The sequence below is a fragment of the Magnolia sinica genome, chromosome 7 (assembly GCF_029962835.1).
Source record: "Magnolia sinica isolate HGM2019 chromosome 7, MsV1, whole genome shotgun sequence".
NCBI lineage: Eukaryota > Viridiplantae > Streptophyta > Magnoliopsida > Magnoliales > Magnoliaceae > Magnolia > Magnolia sinica.
The window spans coordinates 96,341,977-96,361,916 of record NC_080579.1 but is presented as its reverse complement, the minus strand read 5'-3'; the positions used below and the strand labels follow the sequence as shown (position 1 = coordinate 96,361,916).

Sequence of the window (19,940 nt, the reverse complement as noted above, 5' to 3'; positions counted from 1 at the left end):
AAAAGGAAGATCGTCATCATTAATACCGATCTTCTAATTAGCATCCATAGGTGTATCAACACAGGTCTACACCCAAGCATCCTAGTATCTAATAATAGGTTAAGAGCATATTTTCACTGAGAGAGGACAATCAAAATCATGACACTAGTGGAGTGATGATAGTGAAAAAATAGAATGATTGTTATGACTACGAACAAATCTAAAATCTAGAAAAGCTCAGCTAAACTTGTCAAACTAGGCCCGAAGAGACCGGTTAAGACCATAGATGGACTTTTCAAGCTACACACAAGATGTGAGCTACTAGTCAAAGGAAACCCTAATGATTAATCCATATATACCTCTGCAAGATTGCCATGTAAAAATGCATTCTTCACATCCAACTAAAATCATGGCCAAGACAAATTTGCAGTCAAGGAAGTGACCGCACAAATAGAATTAAGCTTGGTCAGTGGGAAAAAGTCTCAAATTAATCCACATCGTATGTTTGTGTGTAGCCCTTGGCTATTAACTGAGCGTTATATCAATCAATAGAACCATCTAGTTGATTTTGATGGTGCAATCCTTATCCAACAATATCCAATAGTTTGGTTTCCCTTAGGTAAAAGAGCTAACTCCCGGATATTATTTTTCTTAAGAGCTTGCATCTCTTCCATCATAACCTGTTTTTAGATCGAATTACTCAAAGCCTCTTTCACACGATGAGGGATAAATGAGGATATGGAGGTTGCAAGGGACTTGAAATATGGAGAAGATGCTAAAAGGAAACAAAATTAGTTGTAGGATGCTAAGTATCGGAACGTGTGGGCTTACGCAAAACAATATGAAAATCATTAAGAGAGGTTTTACCGAAACCATTGGTGGAAGCATATGGAAGGATGGAAGGCTAATCAATGGAGGATTTCTTCCAACATTGGCACACACGAAGTGGCTTGGTAGACTCAAGAGTGGGAGTCTCATCAAAGAAATGAATTGGGAGGGGTATAGAGTCACATAGTGGAAGTTCCCCCTAACTAGTAAGATGGTCATACAGTGAGTGCTCTTCTAGAGAGAAATAAGAGATATCCCAAAGAAGGTGACATCAACGAATACATATTGACCTTGGACTCAACTTATCACTATTACCATCAAGAATATGAACAAAACATGTACACCCAAAGACCTTAGGAGGTGAGGAAAAAGCTTTGTCATAAGGATGTAAGATTTCAAATGAGGACTTATTCAGTAATATTCTATATGGTATTACATTAATGAGAATGATAGTAGTTAACATTGCATCACCCCAAAAACATCAGGGAACAGTTATACCAAGAAGAGGAGTGCGACTGACCTCACGGAGATGACAATTTTTCCTTTCAACAACACCATTGTTAGGGGTTCCTTGGACATGTTAATGCAGGACAATTAACCATTTGCTGTAAAAGCTCGAACAGATAGAGCATGGTGAATTAATCCCTTTATCTCATAGCCCAGGCCACACATCCCGTGTGTTAGGACCTCGGCCGAACCCCCCTTGCGGGCCCCACATCATATGGGTATCACCTCACACGAGCCACCCGTCTCACACGGGCCGCCCACCCCTAGTGTGCCCCTACATTCCACAAGCAACCTCACTCGAGCCAGGTGTGAAAATGCCCTTGCATTAATTACCCTCGGTGAGGAGTTTCAAACACGAGACCTCCCGCTATGATACCACTTTGATGCAGGACAATTAACCAGTTGCTCTAAAAGCTCGAATTGATAGAGCATGGCGAATTAATCCATTTATCTCATAGCCCAAGCCCCACATCTCGTGGGTTAGGACCTCGGCCGAACCCCCTTCATGGGCCCCACATCACATGGGTACCACCTCACACAGGCTGCCCACTCCAAGTGTTTCCACGGGCAACCCCACTCGAGCCTGGTGTGAAAATGCCCCTGCATTACATGTAATCTAAGACAAAATACCATTGTCCTGCAAAAAGAGCAAGAAGGCTTTCAACATATATTCACCACCATTATCGGGACGGAGAACTTTAATGGAACATTGGAATTAAGTGGTGACTTCATTATGAAAAGCCTTGAACATATCAAAAACCTCATTCTTAAATTTCATAAGATACATCTATGTCATCCTAGAATGATCATTAATAAAAGAAACAAAATGTTCATAGCTAGAATAGAATTCACAAGTGTAAGATCCCAAACATCAATGTGAACTAACTTAAAAGGCTTGAATTTCCTCTAGAAAACTCACTAGTATCACAATGTAACAGCTTAGTAGCAAAGTAGAATGAATTATAATTCTTTAACCTAGACAATGATGGATGTCTTAAACGACAATGCCATATGGACACAAACTCCCTATTTAAAGACAACATGGATAGCCCCTATAATGGCACCATCTAGAAAGTAAATCCCACAAAGCTCATTCCCCCCCACCAATCGTCCACTTCATCTAGAGGTCTTGAAATACATAGTGAGAAGGGGGAAATGTTATAAAACAATTTAGGGACTTTGTAAGAGCGCTAAAAAACAATGGATTAAGTGGAAAGTTAGGTGAATGTAGTACAGAAGATGTGTGCATAGTGGATGAAAGGGTGATGAAACCAGTTCCAGAATTGAGAGATTGGTTACCATCACCTACAATAACAAAACGCGATTGGGAGGAAAACTGATAAGAATTGAAAAGATGAAACTTACCAGTCATATGAGAAGTGGCTCCGGAGTTAATGACCCAGGAGGACGGACAAGAGGACTCATGAAGTAGAAATTGCATCTCGAACATGAAGTTGCATCAAGGCAGCATATGTTTCTTGGAATATAGTAATGGAATCACATGAGGTAGGTAATGTTGGGGATTTGCTCTGCGGAATCACACAGATCTAGATCTAGGATAGCAATTCAATAGTAACAAGCAATCACAGAAGAACACAAAGTTTTAACGTGGAAAACCCTTGCGGGAAAAAACCACGACACAAAGCGACAGAAATCCACTATGAAAAGAAAGTTACAAGAGAGATGACTTACCCGATTCAAACAACCTTGAATCTTACCCTTGCTACACCCTTTGATAACCCTAGAACCCCTTTAGAAAGCTTTAGAATAATTTCTCATCCCCTCTAGAAAAAACCCTGGGGACCCCTATTTATAGTTTAGGCAACTTCCTTTCGCACCTTGTGAAAGACTAACTCAAATTTCCGCAGTCTGCATCAGATTCGGAAACGAATCTGCGTAACTACGACTAGTCGAGCCGAGGCTACGACTGGTCGTAGGACCCCTATGACCAGTCGAGAAATCCTTACGACCGGTCGTGAATCCCGGACACCAAAGAAGAGAGCTCCCTGGACTTTGAGTCGAGCGGGCTACGACCGGTCGAGACGACCCCTAGTAGGCAGTGAAGACTTTCTGACAACAATCTCCACCAAGTCTTCAACCTTCAACCGTGTAGCACCTTGACCTCTCCTCTTATCTCTTCATCGCATCATAGCTTCAATCAACGCTTCTCGTGCACACTCCGTCCTTCTTTTACGCCATCGCCAAGCCCAGAGAAGTTGCACAGAACTTGAACTTCTCTGTAGGAACGACCTTGGTGAGCATGTCTGTTGGATTCACGCTGGTGTGAATCTTTTTCAATGTGACGCCTCCTTCCTCAAGCACCTGTCGGATAAAGTGGTGACGAACATCAATGTGTTTAGTACGTGAGTGATAAACAGAATTTTTAGCCAAATTGATAGCGCTCTCACTATCACAGTTAACCGGCACGGCCTCCTGCTGAAGTCCCAACTGATTTATCATGCCTCTGAGCCAAACACCTTCTTTAAAAGCTTCCGTCACTGCCATATATTCTGCTTCGGTCGTGGAAAGAGCCACCACGGACTGAAGTTTCGACATCCAACTAATTGCTCCACCCGATAATACAAACGAGTATCCTGAAGTAGACTTCCTGGAATCTATACTGCCTGCGTAGTCAGAATCCACATACCCTACCAACTTTGTCCCTGTTTTCTCAAAAGTTAAGACGTAGTCTTTCGTACCTTGAATATATCGAAGTAGCCATTTCACCGCTTCCCAATGTTGCTTGCGGGGTTTGACATGTATCTGCTCACAACACCGACTGCCTGTGAAATATCCGGTCTCGTACAGACCATGACATACATTAAACTGTCAACCGCATTCGAATAAGGCACATGAGACATAACCTGCTTTTCCTCATTGGATTTAGGACATTGTTCTGAGGAAAGCTTGAAGTGAGCCGCGTGGGGAACGCTTACCGACTTTGCCTGATCCATCCCATACTTGATCAATACCTTTTCAAGGTATTCTGCCTGTGATAACCAAAGCCTGCTCCTCTTCCTGTCTCTATGAATATCTATGCCGAGAACCCTCTTTGCAGCCCCCAGATCTTTCATCTCGAATGTCCTTGATAACTGAGTCTTCAGTATGTTGATTTCAGACATATCATGATAGGCGATCAACATATCATCAACATATAGTACTAGGATGATGAATTTTCCATCACTTAGTGTCTTGTAATAGACACAGTGATCGTATTCACTCCGAGTAAATTTTTGACTCACCATGAAAGAATCAAATTTTTTATACCACTACCTAGGCGACTGTTTCAGGCCGTACAACGACCTCATTAACCTGCAAACCTTTTTCTCTGCCCCTTTAACTTCGTAGCCCTCTGGTTGCTTCATGTAGATCTGCTCTTCCAATTCCCCATGCAGGAATGCAGTCTTCACATCCATCTGTTCTAGCTCGAGATCGTATTGGGCAACCAGCGCCAACACGAATCTGATAGATACCTGCTTAACTACCAGCGCGAATATCTCTGTGAAGTCGAGTCCTCTCTGAGCATAACCTTTCGCTACCAACCTTGCTTTGTATCTATCATGTTTTCTTTTGAATAACCACTTGCATCCGATCGCTTTTCGGCCCACAGGAAGCTCCACCAGCTCCCATGTGTGATTTTTGTGCAACGAGTCCATCTCATCATCCATCGCCGCCTTCCACTTTTCTGCATCAGGCTCATCAAGAGCCTCCTGAATAGTAGACGGGTCCCCCTCATCTGTAATGAGGGCATATACAATATTAGAGTCGTCCATGTATAGTAGACGGGTCCCCTCATCTGTAATGAGGGCATATACAATATTAGAGTCGTCCATGTATCTTGCCGGTAACCTGCGATCACGCGGTGGGTTCCTTCTCACAGGTGGCTACTCCACCTGACCCTGTACCTCTGTCTTCGCATTTGTCTCTGCCTGTGTATCATCTGTATCAATCTGGACGTCTACGATCACCCTTTCTGGTTCCTCTTGCTCCTTTTGATCATTCTTGCAAAATAGAGAGCTTTCATCGAATCTGACGTCACGGCTAGTGATGACCTTGCGTGTGAACTTATCGAATAACCTGTAACCTTTCACACCAATGCCATAACCAACAAAGATATACTTTTTAGCTATATGGTCTAGCTTATCTCTCTCAACTAACGGTATATGAGAGTAAGCCTCACAACCAAATATGCGTAGACCTGAGTAGTCGATTTTCTGACTACTCCATACTTCCTTTGGGATTTTACATTCAATTGCCGTTGAAGCAAACCGGTTCACCAAATAGCAAGCTGTGTTAACGGCCTCAGTCCATAGGTCCTTGTCCAACGCAGCCTTACTTAACATGCATCTAGCCCTCTCCAGGAGAGTTCGATTCATTCGCTTAGTCACACCGTTTTGCTCGGGCGTGTGGCGCACCGTGTTGTGCCCGATGATCCCTTCATCCTTGCAATAATCATTAAACTCAGTGGAAGTAAATTCTCCACCATTGTCAGTCCTTAAAACCTTTATTTTTCGCCCTGACTGTTTTTCCACCATTGCCTTCCATTGCTTGAATATGGTGAAAACTTCGGATTTACGTTTCATGAAGTAAACCCAAACTTTCTTGGAGTAGTCGTCAATGAATGAAACAAACCATGACGACCCCCCAATGGAAACTTCTGGCGATGGCCCCCATACGTCAAAGTGCACATAATCAAGACTCCCTTACAACTATGTTTTTTAGATTTAAAAGATAGTCTAGATTGTTTACCATATATACAATGCTCGCATATATCTAAATCAGAATTTTTAAAAGCTGGAATCAAACATCGATCAGAAAGTACCTTCATGCCTTGCTCGCTCATGTGGCCTAGACGAGCATGCCACATACGTAGAGACGTGGAGTCTGCAATAGCTGCTGCCGCTCCACCTGCCGAAGTGCTCCCAATCAACCTGTAAAGGTTTCCATGCCTCTGCGCTCTCATAACCACGAGTGCCCCTTTTGAAACTTTAAGGACACCATCAATACCAGTGAACTTGCACCCTATAGCCTCGAGTGCACCGAGAGAAATCAGACTTTTCTTCATATCAGGAACGTGTCTGACGTCAGTCAAGGTACGCTCCATCCCATCAAACATCTTGATACTCACTGTGCCAATAGCCACAACATTACAGGCATTGTCATTGCCTATAAAAACCTGTCCACCATCGCATTCCTTGTAACTGGCGAACCAACTCCGATGAGGAGTCATGTGATAAGATGCTCCTGTGTCAAGTATCCACTCGTCTTTATGATTGTCATGTAAGTGACCAATCATGAAAACAGACAGAACATCACCACCACTTGATTCTTCATCAGATGTGACCACATTGGCCTCCTTGGAAGAAGCCGTTGAATTTTCTTTCTTCGTTTTAGGATTTCTACAATCCTTCTTCATGTGTCCAAACAACCCACAATTCCAACACTTTAATTTTCCTTTGCCCTTGCCCTTAGATTTGGATCTAGGTCTTGAGGACCCTGTACCTCACTCAGAATCTCTACCCCTCGTAATCAGTGCATCGGAAGATGCCCCCATGTCATCGTTTAACTTTCTCATAGCCTTCCCTTGAAGGGCTGAGATAACGGTGTCAACACTTAGGGTTTTATTTGTTGTGCACATCGTGTCTCTGAAAGACTCATATGATGCAGGAAGAGAATTCAACAATATACATGCATGTTCCTCGTCTTTGACCACTTCCTCCATATGCAGCAGATCAATTTATTAAAGTTGCTGATATGGGTTTCTAGATCCCCACCCTCTGCCATCTTGAAGGAATAACACTGTAGCTTCAAGTGTAGGTGATTTTCAGAGGACTTCTTTGCATAGATGTTCTCTAACTTCGCCCACAAACCAGCCGCAGTTTTCTCCCTCAAAACATTATAGAGAACCTCATCCATGAGACATAAACGGATAGAGGCTAAAGCATTACTATCAAGGTTTTCCCATTCATCATCTTTCATGATAAATTTCTGCTCCTCAAGAGCCTTAATCTCGCCTTGCTTGGTCAACAGGCTAATCATCTTAACCTTCCATAACTCAAAATTATTTTTGCCCGAGTACTTCTCAATATCAAACTTGCCGTTTCCCATTATTACTAATCCTGCAGATTCAGATCTGTGCCCCAACGATTGCTCTGATTCCACTTGTTGGGGATTTGCTCTGCGGAATCACACAGATCTAGATCTAGGATAGCAATTCAATAGTAACAAGCAATCATAGAAGAACACAAAGTTTTAACGTGGAAAACCCTTGCGGGAAAAAACCATGGCACAAAGCGACAGAAATCCACTATGAAAAGAAAGTTACAAGAGAGATGACTTACCTGATTCAAACAACCTTGAATCTTACCCTTGCTACACCCTTTGATAACCCTAAAACCCCTTTAGAAAGCTTTAGAATAATTTCTCATCCCCTCTAGGAAAAACCCTAGGGACCCCTATTTATAATTTAGGTAACTTTCTTTCGCACCTTGCGAAAGACCGACTCAAATTTCTGCATTCCGCATCAGATTCGGAAACGAATCTACGTAACTACGACTAGTCGAGCCGAGGCTACGACTGGTCGTAGGACCCCTACGACCGGTTGAGCAATCCCTACGACCGGTCGTGAATCCCGGACACCAAAGAAGAGAGCTCCCTGGACTTTGAGTCGAGTGGGCTACGACCGCTCGAGACGACCCTTACGACCGGTCGTAGGCGGTGAAGACTTTCTGACAATAGGTAACACCTAGGGCACTGCAGAAATGGCCTGAGTTGGACGAGAAGTCTCAAAGTTATGAGTAGCACTAATCTGATAGGCTCCTGCCCATGAAGAGCGCCCAATAATATCCCAACACTAGTCAACAATATGATTCGTGTCACCACAATGAGTACAGACACACATAGAACTATCACAGCCACGTCCACCACGGAAATCATTGCCACAACTGCCTCTATCAGTATCACAGCCCCTACCTCGACCACCATGACCAGAATCATGGCCACTACCATGAGTCCCCCAATTGCGGGTTTGTAGTGCCAAAACTATAATGAGGTTGATCCCCAGCCATGTGAGTAAATCTATCCAAAGCTATAGGAGAAGCATAAGATGAAGTAGCAACCTTTTGATCAAGAGCATAGACAACAACAAGAGATAAGAAGAGCTCCACAACAATAATCTGATCACAAACACACTGATACTCAAAATTAAGATTGGAGAGAAAATGCATAATCTGAGTTTCTTGCTGCTGCTACCAGATGAAATCATAAGCCTTGGTGTAATAAGATGGAAAAGGTTGATAAAGGTCTAACTCATCCTACATACCCTGTAGTGCAGTGAAATATTCCTTTAGGCTTCTAGAATCTTGTTAGAATCTATAAATATCTGAAATCAACTTATACAGGGGTTATGTTATGAGCCTTTGAATACATGTCACGAATAGCATCCCGTATCTTCTTGGTTGATGTTAGAAACATGACCGAGTTGCTCGCAGAAGGCTCCTTATTGTTGAGCAACTAGGTCGTAACTTGATAATTCTCGCTAGTCCAAATCTTGAACTTCTCATTCACTGGCCATGAGCTTCATCCAAAGTGCAGGTGAGCCTTCCTCTACCTTCCAAAGACAACTTGACTATTGAGCCTTGCAAGTAATTGTTGCCATTCAATTTCATAGTTATGATATAAAAAATAACTAAATAAATAAAATTGTATGTGAATCAGAAGACCCCATAATAGCTCCTGAAGAGAATTTGTCTTCCATATTAGCACCCAGACTTAAAGGCCAATCATGCAAAACACTGCTGGAATAAAAAATCAGTCCACAAGAACACTGTAGGAGCCCAAAGCAGACTACTCATGGTATGCTCATACACCACAGTTACGATGTATGTCCTTCCACTTCAAAAGAGCCCCACAACACCAAATATGTGAACCCTAACCCAACATACAATCAATATAGTAGAAAAATGATGCAATTGTACTCAACAGTGCATCAATTAGGACTAAAGGAGATCAGATAGTTCTAATGCAGGGAAATATACAGATCGCATGGTTTATATCTCCAAAAAAAAAAAAAAACCATTGAAACTCAATTGATCAGGCCCAAATAAGGATCAATCTCCATAAAAACTCAAACTCCTTCAAATCACTAGCTCTAATCTCTTTTTAACATTATTTAGCTCCATACGGATTTCATGATCCTTAAAATATTGGTGCGTGGAATAGATGGTTTTCGAAGTAGCCTACCATCATTGAAGATATGATTTATCAGAAAGCTATATAGAGACCCATAAATAACTTATAATAGTAAGCAAGATTGCTAAGTAACTAAAAAGCTATATCTTTTTTTTTAACCTGCTGCATGGAGTTTGTGGTGAAGCTGATTGTTCCAACACCTGTCTATCAACTTCGAGTAATCCTCATAGTTTTTACATTCGCATTGAATAATTTTTTTTTAGTATCTATTGCTTCATAAAGAAATTACATCACCACCTCTTGTCAATTTCTACAAGCTGAAGAACATAAATCAAAGGTTACATCGCTTTAATAAATTTGAGATCTTTCTTTTAATACATCTTTGTCTCTTATAACTACGCACATTTCTATGGGCGTGCCACTCATCATCTTTCCATACCTAGAGTCTTTCCACTGCCTCAATGCAATTCTCGCTAATTGCCCATCTGTTAGTATATAAACTCTCAATGGCTCTATAATTTGTAACTAATCTGTCACCCCTAGTTTCGATAACTCTCGCTGATTGGTGAACTTTTTTTGGGCAATTTTCCCATTGTGATTATAAAAATGTCACGATCAACTTAAGTTGCTCAACCAACCTTCATTCTTTCTTCCAAGGTCCTCAAGAATGAGCTCGATGCAGTAGGTTGGACAAGTTGTCCAAAATAGATGATGCGTCTTCACTATTGCCATCTTTCCCACTGCCTTTAAGGATGCCTTGTTGTCGGCAATAATTTCTCTCAATGGCTCTCCCACTGCCTCAATGCAATTCTCTCTAATTGCCCGTCTGTTAGTATTTAAACTCTCAATGGCTCTATAATTTGTAACTAATCTGTCCCCCCTAGTTTCGATAACTCTCGCTGATTGGTGAACTTTTTTTTGGGCAATTTTCCCATTATGATTATAAATATGTCATGATCAACTTAGGTTGCTCAACCAACCTACATTCTTTCTTCCTATGTCCTCAAGAATGAGCTCGATGCAGTAGGTTGGACAAGTCGTCCAAAATAGATGATGCGTCTTCACTATTGCCATCTTTCCCACTGCCTTTAAGGATGCCTTGTTGTCAGCAATAATTTCTCTCACCAATGTCAACCGTTCTGCCCATCGAGCTATCACACACATGCATGCATGTACGCGTACACACGCACACGCACGCGCACAGAGTGTACCACGAAATTATCATACTCAATAGGTTGGACTAGTTCAACCATTGTACATAATAGTGCATCCACACTAGAAACATCTAACGGGTTGTTGCTGCTGCAAATATCGTTAATGGAGATCATACCCACGTTTCACAAGAGAGAAATCACCAATAACACTAACAAGCACCAAGCTACACCAGAACATGTTTGCAGATGAGGATATACACATTCCCCACAGGTTCACTCCTTCAGGTCTAGGAATCGATCGGAATTATCAGGAAAATAAACAAAACAAAACAAAACAAAAAACAGGGTTGCACGACAACTCTATTTCACGAAAAAGCGATCACCACACTTTCAGTTCTTGCAATTTGTCAGCCAACCCATGAAGAGAATCACCTCAAAAAACTCCCAGAAAAACCACACAATCAGAAACTGAAAAATGAAGAGAGAGAGCATGGAGAAGTCATAAAAATAAAAACTTCTGAAATCATTCTCTACTTGGTACTGTAAAATGTTCCTTCATGGAGCCGTCTGTCCATCCGCTGCTGACAGTACCGATATGGACTGATAACAGCAGCAGTGCTCCCACTTCCATAACCTCCAATCAATGTAGAAGAAGAGCTCTAATACACAGTAGAAAAGAAAGCAAAGGAGGAGAAGAAAAGGGGGATGCATTATGGCTGAATTACTTAGTCAGATTGACCAACACACCTTATAAATAAGGTGTCCCAAAAAAGTACTTCACATACACAAAAACATACACAAGAACATATTTCTAGAGTACAAACAATGGGTGCATGTTCACAACCCCAAGTGTAGGGTTGCGATGTAGTAATAATCTCGGTAAGACCACAGGGACTAATCTCGTGTGTTTTCTAGAAGCAACTAGAACTAGAAGAAGATAAAAACCTAATCTAGAATATGTTAGAGAATAATTGTGATAAACTAAATAATTAAAAAAAAAAAACTTGTGAAATTCAAAAGTGAGAAGCTAGGGTTTCCAAGGATCCACTTGTAGAGATCAGGGTGATCTATGCTTGATTCATGAACACAACTGGAATTAGAGTTCTATCTTCATCCAATTGGAAAATATCTCATTAAAAATCAAATCTGAACTTCCTTTGATCTAGTTCTCAATGGATGAGAGGTATGAGAACTAGAATTGATTCCATCACAAAACTATGCCCATGAGACAAAGCAAACAACAGAATTTACCAATCCATAACCAGTCTGAGAGAATTGTGAGAGTTAGGGAGAATTCCATCATCCAACCATGCCCAGGGGACGATGGTGAACAACAGGATTTCCTAAATTCACAATCTCAATAATGAAAAGAACATACTCAAAGCTATCGCAGATCTATTGTAATTTAAGTCACAACAAATCATTAAAAACTTAAAGTATTCCTTATAATCAAACTAGAATCAAAGAGAGTTCAATATGAACATGAATCAAAGCAATAGGAAACATCCCATCACGCTATAAGCTTCACCTCTTAGCCCTAGCTAAAAAGTTTAGCCAACCATAGACATGATTGAACCAGAATCTCTTAAGAACAACAAAACTAACTAAGAAAAGGGGAGAAAAACTCCCGCTGATGGCTTCTCCATGCTGTCTTCGTGTGTCCGACTAGGAACGGCCGACGATCCTCTCTCTCTCTCTCTCTCTCTCTCTCTCTCTCTCTCTCTCCTTTTTATAAGAGTGTTGTCCGTAGGTTGGCTGGAGTCTGGGAATCAACCTTGTTTTCGCATCGTAATTCACAATGGAACCAAACGCAAAAGTGTCGTTTGTGTTGGCCATTGTTTACGTGCGAATTCAACTGGGTTGGGGTCGAATTCATCTTCCAGACAGGATAGACAATCTGGATCATCCGTCCAGATCGTCGAGGTGGGCCACAACAATTCCCGTCGGAACCGTTGCTATGTGCGCTGCCGAAATTGATTAGCACGTCTTACGTTGTTAGAGTCGGTGGTATCAGTGGGGTCCACATACTCCAATGTCTGAGAAATCCACCCCGTCCATTAGTTTCGCCTCAAAATTTCGGTTGGAGATGGTGTGGTTCCGTTCAGATTCGGTGTGGCCCACAAAATTTCTCTTGGCATCATCTATCTTGCGCTTAAATCTCCATGTATATGTAATTTTTGAGGCAATTGAGCAGTAGATCAAGGTACGGTCGGTTTGACCTCCTGATTTCAACGAACGATTTGGATCATCGACTTGGATGATGATGATGGCCCACAGAGAAGGAACGCAACTCCCTGTTTCCGTTTTCGCAGCAGCAAGAATTTGAATTCGTGTAGGAGTCGGGTCAACGCACGCTGACCGACTTCTCTGGTTAGGTGCATTGCGGTAGCACCATGGTGGTGTACACGCAGCTCTTGTGTGGGGTCCACTATGATCTTTGTATGAAAGATCTACACCGTCCATTCATTCATTTATCTAATTTAAGGGGTCGAATCCAAAATTGAGGCATATCCAGAGATCAGGTGGCCCCAAGCTATCAACGGTCGATCCGTCTACTGGCTTTGATGATTCTTGAGCGTTAAACCCATGCTTTTAGCATCCTTTTCAAACCAAGCTTCTTGAATTCATCTTGCAACACAAACATGATAAAAATAGAACATTAAGCATTATCATGTGCATGAAACCAAGTAATAAATGGGGTCCAATATGCAATATTTGACCCTCAACAGTGGACCTAGGAGGCATTCTATACTCACAGCATGGACACATAAGAATAATATTAGGTTACTCGGATGCAGATTGGGCAGAAAGTCCTGATGATAGAAGATCAACTTTTGGATACTGTACATTTGCTGAGGGAACGTAATCACCTGGAAAAGAAAAAACAGAAACCCTGGTGGTTAGGTCCAGTGTTGAGGCTTAATATTGAGGTATGGCCCACACGGCTTGTGTTACTCTAGCTAAAAAAGTTGCTGACTTGGGGTTTTCAGTTCAAGACCTTTTGGAGATGTCATATTCAAGCTGCTATCCACATCTGTACGAATCTAGCCCTCCATGAGCAAACGAAACACATTAAAACTGATTGTTACTTCATTCATGAGAAGATTGCAGCACAAGAGATCGTCATTCCATATGTTCAATCCAAGGAATAGTGATGTGTTAACCAAATCTCTTGCCAAGTCTCAACTTACCACAATTACAACCAAGCTGGGCATGATCAATATGTTTGCTCCAGCTTGAGGGAGAGTGTTAAAGTAGTTCACCTCGTGCATACTCCTCTGGAGCATGTTTTTGTACTCATTTACATATTTGTGGACCATGCCTATGTATTTTCTTGTTGTATATCTCACTATATTTGTTCTTATCTTGTAAAAGTTAAAAATAAGCAGTGCAAATGTGCAATATCTCACTATACTTGTTCTTCTCTTGTTTAGGCTAAGCAATCTGTCTTATTTCAGATGTTCTCTTCTCATTGAGAAATATGAATGAAATATTCAAATTCTCTCCACTAGAATTTCTCATTCTTCTGCCAGTGGGATTCACTCTTCACATGTCCCCTATTTTTCCTTGGAATCATGCAGCATAGTCCAAATTAAGATATAACCAATTTGAGTGCTAGAAGCGGAGATGGTTGGGCTAAGGCTTAGATGATGATGATATGTCAGTGAGGGATCATAACACAGTTCTCAATGATCTTCTAAATTGGCTTAAAATGCAGAACTTGGGTCTAAAATGGCATTGGAAAAATGTAAAATCACCTCAACCCATTTCAACTATAACATATTTTTTCTCCTTTTTCTTTGTTATGTTGTACTTGGGCATTTTGTTAATTCTTTTTTTTCAACAGTGATGAATTTATTTGAAAACAAACAACAAAATATTTACAACAAACCACAAAAACAAAGAAAGGAGGCATTCAGTTTGATTTTCCGTTGTCATTTTTATAAATTTTCCATTTTAGTATTGATCTTTAGTTTCTCTTTCATCTAAAGGCAAGTTAATTTTTTTTTTTCTTTTTTTCTTTTTTCTACTTGGACACTAGAAATGTGACATTTCTTTAGGTTTAGAGTGAATTGGGATTTGTTTTAGTTATCACAGTTCTTTGAATTGGACTGGCCTGGCATTCTGCAACCTTAGAATTTTACCTATCCTTCGTTGAACGCTGACAGAATGATCGAAAGTAGATTTTTAACAATGCCACCCTGCATTGCAACTCAAGCATATTGATCTCTTCCATTTGGACAGGTAGTTGGCTAACTTTATCGAGCGTTGGCTATCCAATGCAGGTTTAAGGTCGCTATACACACTAATTAGTGAAAGCATGTCGGATTTGGAGTACATACAGGCAAATTCTTTCGACCCACGATTGCTTTTGATTTATTTCAATTTAGAGTTGTTATCTTTTCTGTTAACCACATGTATGCATGTAAATTTTGGATTTTTTTTCTAATGAATATATCTTAACCTCATTATGAGTAAAGACTGTAGGCATGATTGCTAGTATAGAAACTGTGTGTGCATGATGTCCAACCCGTCCATCATGTGCGTCCAATTACTGTATGCTTGCGCAGGGCCCTAGAAATCAAGCTGATCCAATCATTAGGCCGGCGACACTATGGGGAACAATGCAAGGGGATGGCCACAACGGAAAAATCACCAGCTTCTGCAGGGCCGACCAAGTGTGTGTATGCTATCCAACCCATGTATCAAGTCCACCCCGCCATGATGCTTTAGGAAAAAAAAAAAAAGCAGCCCAATCTGATCTCGAGGTGGGCTCCACCCTCTTGAGTGTATGTATGCATCAGCATTTTTCATCGTTTTCTCATTGGTGTAGGGCCCACCATGGTCTGTGTATGTATAACAATTAACCCGTGCATCAAGTGCATCCCACCAATACCAGCCCAATCCAATGGTCTGATGGGGCCCATCATCCGAATTTGTAGGTTTCTGGTCCATTTTTCATTGTTTTCCATAGTGCTGCCTGCCCGATGGTATTGACTACTAATACACCAGATGTATGCATAAGCAATTATTATAATTTAGGGCCATTCCTCAACCCCAACACATGTGCCACTACCCATGGTATTAGTCACAGATAACCTCCAGCCCTAGCTGTTCCTCTGCCTATTGGAGCACGGATTCAGCAAAAGATATATCTAAATGCATACTGATAGAATTTAAGCTGACAGTAACAAGAGTAAAAATCAGGAGAAAACATTGGTTTTGCAAAAGATTTATCCAGATCCATACCGATGTGGAAACTAAGCTGATGTCAACAAGAGTAGGATCAGAAGAAAATGTTGATATTGCTATATTGCTTTTTTATTGCCAGTGGGAAGTGCCATTTCATGGTCAGTAACAGTAGAAGATCATAAGTTTTTTGTTTTTTTTTTTCTGCGAGTCTCCTATACATTGGCATGCAGTTATGTGAATCAGCGAATTTGATGGTGATACAGCCATATTCCACTCTTTTCCAACTGAAGTTATGTTGAAGACAGGAAAGAGCCTGCTTTTGACTTTGTGAAATAAGTTGTTCTCCAAGTATACTTTGCTGGTCTTTTTATTTCTGCAGAGTCATAAGCGTCCTTCACATATTTTAACTCATGGACGCTTGAGGTTGCAGTGAGTAAGAAAATGTTGTTAATTTGGTTGCAGAGATTTCTGAATATGGAACTGAGAAGAATTTTAAACAGCAGTTTATTCGATTGTCAAACCTTCCAAATACATTTTTTGTGCTATCCAAGGGATTATCCAAGTTTTTCAATAAGGTCTCCCCATTTCTGCTTCTCCTAAAGTTACTATTGAAGATTCGGCTATCGACACAGCACTGTCTATCAGTCAAAGGCCACTGCAGATTGTTCGACACACATAGTGGCTCCTTTAGTCTCATATGATAGCTATGCATTGGCTAATGGTCAATCATATGTGGCTCCAAAGACAGATGGATTCTAGCTCAGCCAACAGTGAAATCCTGTTACTGATTACTTACATCTGGCAGGGAGGATACTCATTTGCCCTCTCAACTTATTTATTTTGCTTCCATTTCCCACTGATAGTGGTTGCATTTGGTTGGTTGGTTGGTTACAAAAAAAGACAAAAGTGCCAAATCAATTCATCTCAGGAGAAGGAACATGATCCTTAAAAACATTTGTTCTCTGTGCCTCAAGGATGTGGAATCAATGAACCACCTATTTTATTTATTGCAAAGTTGCCTCCTATCTTTGAAGGCGCTTTATGATCCTTTTAACATAGTCATTCCCTGTTCAGTTGTGGCCATTTCACTAGGTGGAAATTGGGGATTTCAAGTTAAAAAGAGAAAATCTTATGGCACTTATATATGCTTTCCGGTTGGTTGTCCCTCTGGAGAGAGTGGAACAATAGAATCTTCAACAACAAATCAGAGTGTCAAAGCGGTCTGTTAGAGGGCTAAGAGTGGGTGATCCTTTGGGCATTAGGAAATTCACAGTTTATTTAAAGATTTTAAATGGGAAGATACATTGGGCATTTGGCGGACCACTGTATTTCTTTCATTGCAGGTGAAGTGGGTTGGCTCCTCATCATCCCTCTTCCCCTTTACCCTTTTTGTAATTCCTTTTGAAACATTTTCACTGCCATCAAAAATAAAAATGTCTCTTTAGAAGATTGCTAACCAACAGCACACGCACACACATACACATATATTCACTGATAGATCTAGTTCAATTTTGATGTTTTATTGTTGTTGCTAATTTAGTGGACATGTTTTGGAGTTCAGATGTGTGTGTGCGTGTGTGTGAAGCATTGAACTGAGATAGCTTTCGAAACGTAATGTGATGGATGCTAAGAACTCACTGTAAAGTTTGTGAACCTTTTCCTGGTAATTCTATTCTTGTAGCAACTGCGTGCATGGTTTGGACGTATGCTAAGACTTTTTCTCCTTGTGCAGCCTTCCATTGGTGTTGTTCTGGGTTTCATTGGGTGTAAGATGATATTGGATTTCTTTGGTGGGTATCTTCTTCCCACCTCTACAAATATTGATCCATGATTACTGCCACTCTTTCCTTCTACTTTTTTTTTCCTTCTGCCTTTGAATGATTCTCTAGGATCATTATTGCTCTTGCCAGAGGATCCTAAGGGTCCACTTGGTTGTGATATTTAGCTCCTCCACATGTAAGAAAGAATATTTAGAATATCTCACATGTTCCTGCAGGCTACCATGTATCAACTGAGGCTTCTCTGGGTTTTGTTGCCACTAGTATAAGTTGTGGAGTTCTCTTGAGTCTCATAAGGAAGAAGTCGGACTGAAGGAGAGAGATGTGTGCAGTTGAGCAGCGCACCCCCCCCCATTCAAAGAGATGAGATTTATTATGCCTGCCACATCCTCTATCAAATGAATTGCTTCATTACATTATATTCTTTATGTTATTTTTGGTGGTTCCACTGGGGGACATTGTCGTTGAGCTTTTCATGCTTTAAATTATTGAGTGGCTGCCCAGAAGATACATTGTACCTAAAGGTTCTCTTACTCGGTGAAGAAAATTGTACCATAGGTCAAGCAAAAAAACACATGTGAATAAGCATACAAAACAGTACTGTACTATTACTTCTATTCCCTGAACTATATAAATTGACAACAATGACTTGGAATACATAGAACATCTTTTGATGCTGGAGTCTGAATTCTGGCTGCAAAATGGGAATCTCTCTTTTTTTGTAAACGGCCCAATCGATTGATCTGGACTATCCATTAGGTCCAACACAAATTTCATGGACTACCATGCTAATACCACACCAATCTGCTGATCTCAGCCATCTAATCAACGACCTCTAATATGGGCAGTCAAGATTATATGTATAGAAATAGGCCCAACCGATTCATCTATTTGATAACTCCCATCATGGATTGCTTATGATTCTGAAGAATCTCTTTTGTTTGGCAATCGTAACTATCCCATCCATGAGTTGGAAAAAAGGACAGCTACAAAAGGTTAGGCAGAATCTGTGTGGATTTGATCATCCAATTTCTTGTTTTTACATTGTAACCCTTGACATGCGTTCTAGACTTATTGTACAGTTCAGATCTATCTGCTGGGCTGGTTAACAAAATGTGTTCTAGACTTATTGTACAGTTTAGATCAATCTGTTGGACTATCCAAGTTAACCGATGCAACAAGGAGCACCACAACTTACATTGCTTTTAGAGCATTGGAGCATGTTTATCTATCCATCCATCTATATTTACGTAGTGTGTGTGCGGGCTGGCATGTGCATGTGTATGTCTTGGATTATATTTATGCATGTAGGGGATTTATATTGTGTGTGTGTATTATCTTGGATTATATTTATGCATGTAGGGGATTGATTTATATTGTGTGCGTGTGTGTATTTTCTTGGATTATATTTATGCATGTAGGGGATTTGTATTGTGTGATTGTGCATTATCTTTTGTGCTCCTCTCATGCATCATTATTCTTTTGTATTTGGTTGGGTTTTAATAAAAGGCTTTTAGGGTGTAAGAAATCACCCTCTACAACCCTTGTTCACCAACAGTTTTCTTCTCCATCATGTGAAAGGCGACAGGGTATCAGATAGGTTTGGCGATCAACAAATCCAAAAGACATGACTTCCCTTTTTTTCTTTCCCTCCCTTCTGAAGAATAATTAGTCACTTGCTCTAAAAGCTCGAACTGAAGCAAATCAATTCCTTTATCTCATAGCCCAGGCCCTACATCCCATGGGTTAGGACCTCAGCCGAACCCCCCTCATGGGCCCCACATCACATGGGTACCGCCTCACACGGGCCGCCCACCCCGAGTGTGCCCCTCCCATAGGCAACCCCACTTGAGCCTGGTGTGAAAATGCTCTTACATTACTTTCTATTACCCTTCTCTTCCCTTTTTCTTCCTCTTTCCTCCCCGCCGGCAGCAATGCAACATCAACCAGACCAGCCGGCACCTCTAGCAACACCAGTTATCACCGGTCAGCAGCATTGGTAGCACTAGCCAGACTAGTTGGCACCACCAGCGATACCAACCAGACCAATCTCTCCACCAGCAGCTCCTGCTGGTTCAGCTGGCCTCTCTGGTGAGGATGTCCAAGAGCTCTCTTTTGCTTTATCCCCTTGGGTTAGAATCTATTTATAAGAAGTCAAGGTTTTAGAGTGTGCATTGTTATCGTCTTTCACACCTCTGTACGCTTTGGTATGCCCTACACCATCAAAAGTCTATAAAGTTGCTTTTCCATATTCTCAAAGTAACACAATCCTTCCACTATCCACTTGTATCCATTGTGAGCAAAATCACAT

At 41.0% G+C, this 19,940-nt stretch overlaps 1 protein-coding gene across 3 annotated transcripts in view; it reads left to right on the top strand.

The window, feature by feature from the left end:
• Window positions 1-18,309, top strand: part of LOC131251847 (thylakoid membrane protein TERC, chloroplastic) — a 60,560-nt gene extending 42,251 nt beyond the window's left edge. For 2 of the 3 annotated variants that reach the window (XM_058252841.1, XM_058252840.1), the window contains 3 exons: window positions 14,945-15,003; window positions 17,584-17,641; window positions 17,848-18,309. In XM_058252841.1, the coding sequence (XP_058108824.1) occupies window positions 14,945-15,003; window positions 17,584-17,641; window positions 17,848-17,942 (212 nt within the window). In that variant the 3' untranslated portion in view covers window positions 17,943-18,309. The remainder of the gene's footprint in view (window positions 1-14,944; window positions 15,004-17,583; window positions 17,642-17,847) is intronic. The other variant, XM_058252842.1, reaches the window with a different exon arrangement.
• Window positions 18,310-19,940: the final 1,631 nt, after the last annotated feature.